Source organism: Octopus sinensis, linkage group LG24 (genome assembly GCF_006345805.1).
Source record: "Octopus sinensis linkage group LG24, ASM634580v1, whole genome shotgun sequence".
NCBI classification, from domain to species: domain Eukaryota; kingdom Metazoa; phylum Mollusca; class Cephalopoda; order Octopoda; family Octopodidae; genus Octopus; species Octopus sinensis.
This window is the reverse complement of record NC_043020.1, coordinates 10,750,819-10,758,422: the sequence shown is the minus strand read 5'-3', so window position 1 is coordinate 10,758,422 and position 7,604 is coordinate 10,750,819. Positions and strand designations below refer to the sequence as shown.

General features: G+C 41.8%; 1 protein-coding gene across 1 annotated transcript in view; it reads left to right on the top strand.

The window, feature by feature from the left end:
* Positions 1-7,286: 7,286 nt before the first annotated feature.
* LOC115223933 (tonsoku-like protein) overlaps positions 7,287-7,604 on the top strand; it is a 102,758-nt gene continuing 102,440 nt past the window's right edge. The window contains exon 1 of the mRNA XM_029794673.2: positions 7,287-7,409. Within this exon, the coding sequence (XP_029650533.2) occupies positions 7,332-7,409 (78 nt within the window). The 5' untranslated portion in view covers positions 7,287-7,331. The remainder of the gene's footprint in view (positions 7,410-7,604) is intronic.

Here is a 7,604-nt window from a genome sequence, read left to right as displayed (position 1 = left end):
TTGAACTTAAAAATGGTCTATGACTATTTAATTTTTTCCCACTAGGCCGCTGGTGGCAAAAAAATTCTACAAAATTTTTTTTGCCACCCTATATTGATTAATTATGAATTTTCTGGTTAATTCCGTAATGGAATCGACGGCTTATATTTATTTGCTGCCGATAAATTTGGCGCGAGTGCGACGATTTGAAAATTTTAGGTCAGATATTACTTGGCAAGGTCGGAAATGCCTCGTGAAAATATCTGTTCCGACTTGGGCTATTTCTTACTGAAGAATCTGAGGGCCTATGGAAGATTGGCTTGATTTAATTTAATCAGGTTAGTTTACCATAAACAGCAGATGAAACGGTGCATCGTATAAGAAATTACAGGGTAAATGTTTTTAAAATTTTCTCCTGGTTTACGGAATTAATTTTTATTTGCGGTTGAAGCTTTGGCTGTTATTTCTAGTGGGTGAATGGCCTATTATGGCCGTTCCTTGATTGTTGATATATATATATATATATATATATATATAAAATACACCATTCAAGCCTGATCGTTACCAGCATGGCCTTACTGGCACCTGTGCCGGTGGCACGTGTAAAAAGATTCGAGCGAGGTTGTTGCCAGTACTGCCTGACTGGCCCCAGTGCTGGTGGCAGGTAAAAGCACCCACTACACTCTCGGAGTGGTTGGCGTTAGGAAGGGCTTCGAGTTGTAGAAACTCTGCCAGATCAAGATTGGAGCCTGGTGCAGCCATCTGGTTCGCCAGCCCTCAGTCAAATTGTCCAACCCATGCTAGCATGGAAAGTGGACGTTAAACGATGATGATGATGATGATGATATATATAAATTAGTATCAATTCAACAATGAAATAATTAAATTATACCATACATTATATTTTGTGAAATTTGATTTAGTATTACTAAATTGAATTTAGTAATTGAATTGAACTCAGAACATAACAGCTGACGAAATACCTATTTCTTTACTACCCACAAGGGGCTAAACACAGAGAGGACAAACAAAGACAGACCAACGGATTAAGTAGATTACATCGACCCCAGTACGTAACTGGTACTTATTTAATCGACCCCGAAAGGATGAAAGGCTAAGTCAACCTCGACGGAATTTGAACTCAGAACGTAGCGGCAGACGAAATACCGCTAAGCATCTCGCCCGGCATGCTAACATTTCTGCCAGCTCGCTGATGAAAACATAACCTCATGCCTCTATTCAGAACTTGACACATTCTAAAAGATTGGGATAAATAGTGGTGGTTTCAAAACTTCTATGCTCTCCTTTGATCGATTCCCTAAGTTGGAGGAATGCAAAGCTTGCTAACCAACCACATGGTTCCGGGTTCAGTCCCACTGCGTGGCATCTTGGGCAAGTGTCTTCTGCTATAGCCTCGGGCCGACCAAAGCCTTGTGAGTGGATTTGGTAGACAGAATCTGAAAGAAGCCTGTCGTATATATGTATATATATATATATGTGTGTATGTGTGAGTATGTGTTTGTGTGTCTGTGTTTGTCCCCCCTAGCATTGCTTGACAGCTGGTGCTGGTGTGTTTACGTCCCTGTCACTTAGCGAGTCGGCAAAAGAGGCCGATAGAATAAGTCCCGGGATCAATTTGCTCAACCAAAGGCGGTGCTCCAGCATGGCCGCAGTCAAATGACTGAAACAAGTAAAAGAGTAAATATACACGTATACACACACACACACACAGGCACATGTGTGTATATATACAAATGTAAACAGTAATGAACATATAGGTGCAGGGGTGGCTGTGTGGTAAGTAGCTTGCTTACCAACCACATAGTTCTGGGTTCAGTCCTACTGCATGGGATCTTGGGCAAGTGTCTTCTATTATAGCCTCAAGTCGACCAAAGCCTTGTGAGTGGATTCTGTAGACGGAAACTGAAAGAAGCCCATCGTATGTGTGTGTGTGTTTGTGTGTCTGTATTTGTTCCCCAACATCACTTGACAATCGATGCTGGTGTGTTCACATCCCCGTAACTTAGCGGTTCGGCAAAAGAGACTGATAGAATAAGTACTGGGCTTACAAAGATTAAAGTCCCGGGGTCGATTTGCTCGACCAAAGGCGGTGCTCTAGCACCGCCGCAGTCGAATGACTGAAACAAGTAAAAGGGTAAAGAGAGTCTGTTGTTATTGTTGTTATTTAGCCCCGGGTCAGCTTTGCTCTAAACCAACCTAAAATCAAAGACACTCCAGTCACAACTATTCTGTCAGATATCATGTATCTGAAACTATATTCTCTATTACAGTCTAATTTCATTTGTTAGTGCATGCTATGCCAGACACACTTGTGTTGCTGTTGTTGCCATTTTCTTTTAATCACAATAGTTTCCTGTTGACTTTGGTACTAGATTCCAATCCACTTTTGAAGTATATTACATTTGCCTTTGTATTAATGTGTATCCGTTTCTTTATTACCCACAAGGGGCTACACACAGAGGAGACAAACAAGGACAGACAAACGGATTAAGTCGATTACATCGACCCCCCCCAGTGCGTAACTGGTACTTAATTTATCGACCCCGAAAGGACGAAAGGCAAAGTCGACCTCGGCGGAATTTGAACTCAGAACGTAACGGCAGACGAAATACCTATTTCTTTACTACCCACAAGGGGCTAAACATTGAGGAGACAAACAAGGACAGACAAACAGATTAAGTCGATTACATCGACCCCCCCAGTGCGTAACTGGTACTTAATTTATCGACCCCCGAAAGGACGAAAGGCAAAGTCGACCTCGGCGGAATTTGAACTCAGAACGTAACGGCAGACGAAATACCTATTCTTTACTACCCACAAGGGGCTAAACATTGAGGAGACAAACAAGGACAGACAAACGGATTAAGTCGATTACATCGACCCCCCCAGTGCGTAACTGGTACTTAATTTATCGACCCCCGAAAGGACGAAAGGCAAAGTCGACCTCGGCGGAATTTGAACTCAGAACGTAACGGCAGACGAAATACCTATTTCTTTACTACCCACAAGGGGCTAAACATTGAGGAGACAAACAAGGACAGACAAACGGATTAAGTCGATTACATCGACCCCCCCAGTGCGTAACTGGTACTTAATTTATCGACCCCCGAAAGGACGAAAGGCAAAGTCGACCTCGGCGGAATTTGAACTCAGAACGTAACGGCAGACGAAATACCTATTTCTTTACTACCCACAAGGGGCTAAACATTGAGGAGACAAACAAGGACAGACAAACGGATTAAGTCGATTACATCGACCCCCCCCTCCCCCAGTGCGTAACTGTACTTAATTTATCGACCCCCGAAAGGCCGAAAGGCAAAGTCGACCTCGGCGGAATTTGAACTCAGAACGTAACGGCAGACGAAATACGGCTACGCATTTCGCCCAGCGTGCTAACGGTTCTGCCAGCTCGCCGCCTTTATACTAATGTGTATCAGTGTGCACCAGCATGTGTGTATGTGTCTGTATGTCTGTATGTCTGTTTATATATTGACAAAAGTCAATATCATTTATATTAATATTTAAAGTATTATATTAATGGCCCCCGTGTTGGTGGCACGTAAAAGCACCATCCGTTCGTGTCCGTTGCCAGCCTCGCCTGGCCCCGTGCCGGTGACACGTAAAAGCACCATCCGTTCGTGGCCGTTTGCCAGCTCTGTCTGGCACCTGTGCAGGTGGCACGTAAAAAGCACTCACTACACTCACGGAGTGGTTGGCGTTAGGAAGGGCATCCAGCCGTAGAAACACTGCCAGATCTGACTGGGCCTGATGAAGCCTTCCAGCTTCACAGACCCCAGTTGAACCGTCCAACCCATGCTAGCATGGAAAACGGACGCTAAATGATGATGATGATGATGATGATGATTAATAAGTTTATATTAATATTTAAACAATAAACAAACATGCACACACACAGACACACAAATATACATACATATATACATATATACATACATACATATGTACACACACACACACATATACATATATATATACTCACGCCCCAATTTTCCATGTTAGAAGTCAGACAAAATTTGTTAAGGTAGATTTTCAACTATCAGTTGCTCTTTCACCTATTTCCATATAAGGTAATATTTTCCCATGGCCAGATATGCTTAAATTGAATATTGGAAGATTGAACATTAGCTGGCAGAAATGTTAGTACACCGGGCGAAATGCTTAGTGGTATGTCGTCTGCCGTTACATTCTGAGTTCAAATTCTGCCAAGGTCGACTTTGCCTTTCATCCCTTCGGGGTCAATAAATTAAGTACCTGCTACACACTGGGGTCGATGTAATCGACTTAATCCCTTTGTCTGTCCTAGTTTGTCCCCTCAATGTTTAGCCCCTTGTGGGTAGTAAAGAAATAGGTATTTCGTCCGTTTTTACATTCTGAGTTCAAATTCCACTGAGGTCAACTTTGCCTTTCATCCTTTGGGGATTGATTAAATAAGTACTAGTTACGCACAGGGGTCGATATAATCGACTTAATCCGTCTGTCTGTCCTTGTTTGTCCCCTCTATGTTTAGCCCCTTGTGGGCAATAAAGAAATAAGAAATGTTAGCACGCCGGGCGAAATCCTTAGTGGTATTTCGCCTGTCTTTACATTCTGAGTTCAATTTCCGCCGAGGTCGACTTTGCCTTTCATCCTTTCGGAGTCAATAAATTAAGTACTAGCTGCAAACTGGGGTCGATCTAATCGACTTATTAATGTATGAAGTTACGTGACTTGATGTCATGTTACAAAATACTGTACTTAAACAATAAACACACATGCACACACACAGACACACAAATATACATACATACATACATACATACATTCATACATATGTACACACACACACACACATATATATACTCACGCCCCAATTTCAGACAAAATTTGTTAAGGTTGATTTTCAATTATCAGTTGCTCTTTCTTTCACCTATTACCAAATAAGGTAATATTTTCCCATGGCCAGATATGCTTACATTGAATATTGGAAGTGAAATTAGGTGGTGAGCTGGCAGAAACGTTAGTACACTGGACGAAATGCTTAGCGGTATTTCGCCTGTCTTTATGTTATGGGTTCAAATTCCACCAGAGTCAACTTTGCCTTTCATCCTTTTGGGGTCGATAAATTAAGTACCAGCTGCGAACTGGAGTCGATCTAATCGACTGGCTCCCTTCCCCCAAATTTTAGGCCTTGTGCCTAGAGTAGAAAAGAATATTAGAAGGGAAAGACACTACCTGTATGATGGTTGCACTTATTTACATGTATCACCTGATTTCGTGACAAGGGGAGAGGGGGAGAGAGACGCACACATTTATTTATACCTATATTCTTTTGCTCTTTTATTCTTTTACTCTTTTACTTGTTTCAGTCATTTGACTGGCCATGCTGGAGCACTGCCTTTAGTCGAGCAAATCGACCCCAGGACTTATTCTTTGTAAGCCTAGTACTTATTCTATCGGTCTCTTTTGCTGAACCGTTAAGTTACAGGGATGTAAACACACCAGCATCGGTCGTCAAGTGATGTTGGGTGGACAAACAGACACACAAACATATACATACACATACATATATACGACATATACACACACATACATATATATATGACAGGCTTTGGTCGACCCGACGCTATAGTAGAAGACACTTTCCCAAGGTGCCACGCAGTGGGACTGAACCCGGAACCATGAGGTTGGTAAACAAGCTACTTACCACACAGCCACTCCTACGCCTATTCTTCACTTGTTTTAGGTATTAGACTTTAGCCATGCTGGAGCACCACCAAGAAAAATTTTAGTTAAATAAATTGACCGACAGTACTTGTATTTTCAATTTAAACCTGGTACCTATTCTGTCGGTCACTTTTGCCAACCTGCTAAGTTGCGGGGATGTGAATATACCAACATTGATTGTGAAGCTGTGATGGGGGAGAAACACTGTCAAAAGGATGCGCACACATAAATATATGTTTATATGACAGGCTTCCTTAGAATGAGGGATTTTGCACTCACACATACAACAGTTTCTGCCTGCCAAATCTACTAACAGGGTTATATGTTTCTATATTACCCACAAGGAGCTAAACATAGAGGGGACAAACAAGGACAGACAAACAGATTAAGTCGATTACATCGACCCCAGTACTTAACTGGTACTTAATTTATTGACCCCGAAAGGATGAAAGTCAAATTCGACCTCGGCGGAATTTGAACTCAGAATGTAATGATAGACGAAATACAGCTACGCATTTCGCCTGGCGTGCTAACGGTTCTGCCAGTTGAAGCCCAAAATGCCCTGCAGTAGGACTGAACCTGAAATCGCATGGTTGGGAATCAAGCATCTTATCACACAGTGTTGCTGGAGGAACTACACCCCCACATTATATGTACATCCGTTGGTAGCTGTCCACTGGCCATCAATACAGCATTCAATATACCGTAAGGTAGAAAACTGGTAGAACTGTTAGCATACTGGACAAGATGTTCAGTGGTATTTTGTCAGCCTTTACATTCTGAGTTCAAATTCCACTGAGGTTGGCTTTACCTTTCATCCTTTCATCTCTCTCTATATATATATATTTCTTTACTACCCACACGGGGCTAAACACAGAGGGGACAAACAAGGATAAACAAACGGATTAAGTCGATTACATCAACCCCAGTGTGAAACTGGTACTTTATTTATCGACCCCAAAAGGATGAAAGGCAAAGTCGATCTCGGCGGAATTTGAACTCAGAACGTAACGGCAGACGAAATACGGCAAAGCATTTTGCCCGACGTGCTAACGTTTCTACCAGCTAGCCGCCTATATATAAACGGCAAAATGTCTGTGTGTGCGTTTACAAATCCACAATTTTTCAGTTAGAGGGCTCGCACTTTCTATGGTCATTCAAAACCATCCAAGGGTGGTCGTGCACATCTCTACATTTCCCCAGTCACCCGGCAAAGCCATTAAAAAAATCAATAGAAGTGACTTTTTTGTAAATTTTCTATCCAAAATCCAATCAAAATGCCTGAAACTTGATACGCCAACTGAATGCCAGCTAGCTGTATGTGATTGGTCTGAGATTTGGACAGTACTTGCGTGTATGTGCGCGCAGACGCAGCTGTATATGCATGCAGTAGCACTATGACCTGGCGTTGCCGTGTCATAGTGCTAGTGGTCTATAAAATAAGTGCCAGTTGAACACTAAGGTTGATGTAATCAACTTAGCCCCTTCCCTGAAATTGCTGGCCTTGTGCCGAAATTTGAAAGCAGTATTAATACCCTCTTATTTTCTCTCATTTTCAGAGCTGCCAGACTCTTATCAATTTAGGCATCAACCAAGAAATTATCAAGATGAGTTATGAGGTTATCAAGCTCTCCTATCTTCGCGCCTTGAATTTTGCCAGAGAAGCAAAAAACGTACGGCTTGAGGTAAGTACTTTAATCCACCTGGGCCACCCATGTTTACTTCATTCAAAATGTCTCATTTAAAATTAAAACTTCTTTCGTTATCTAATAGAATGTGTTATCTAAATGATGTTGAAAATCATCATCATAACCATATATGTACACACTCATATATATATATATATATATATGTGTGTGTGTGTGTGTATATATATATAT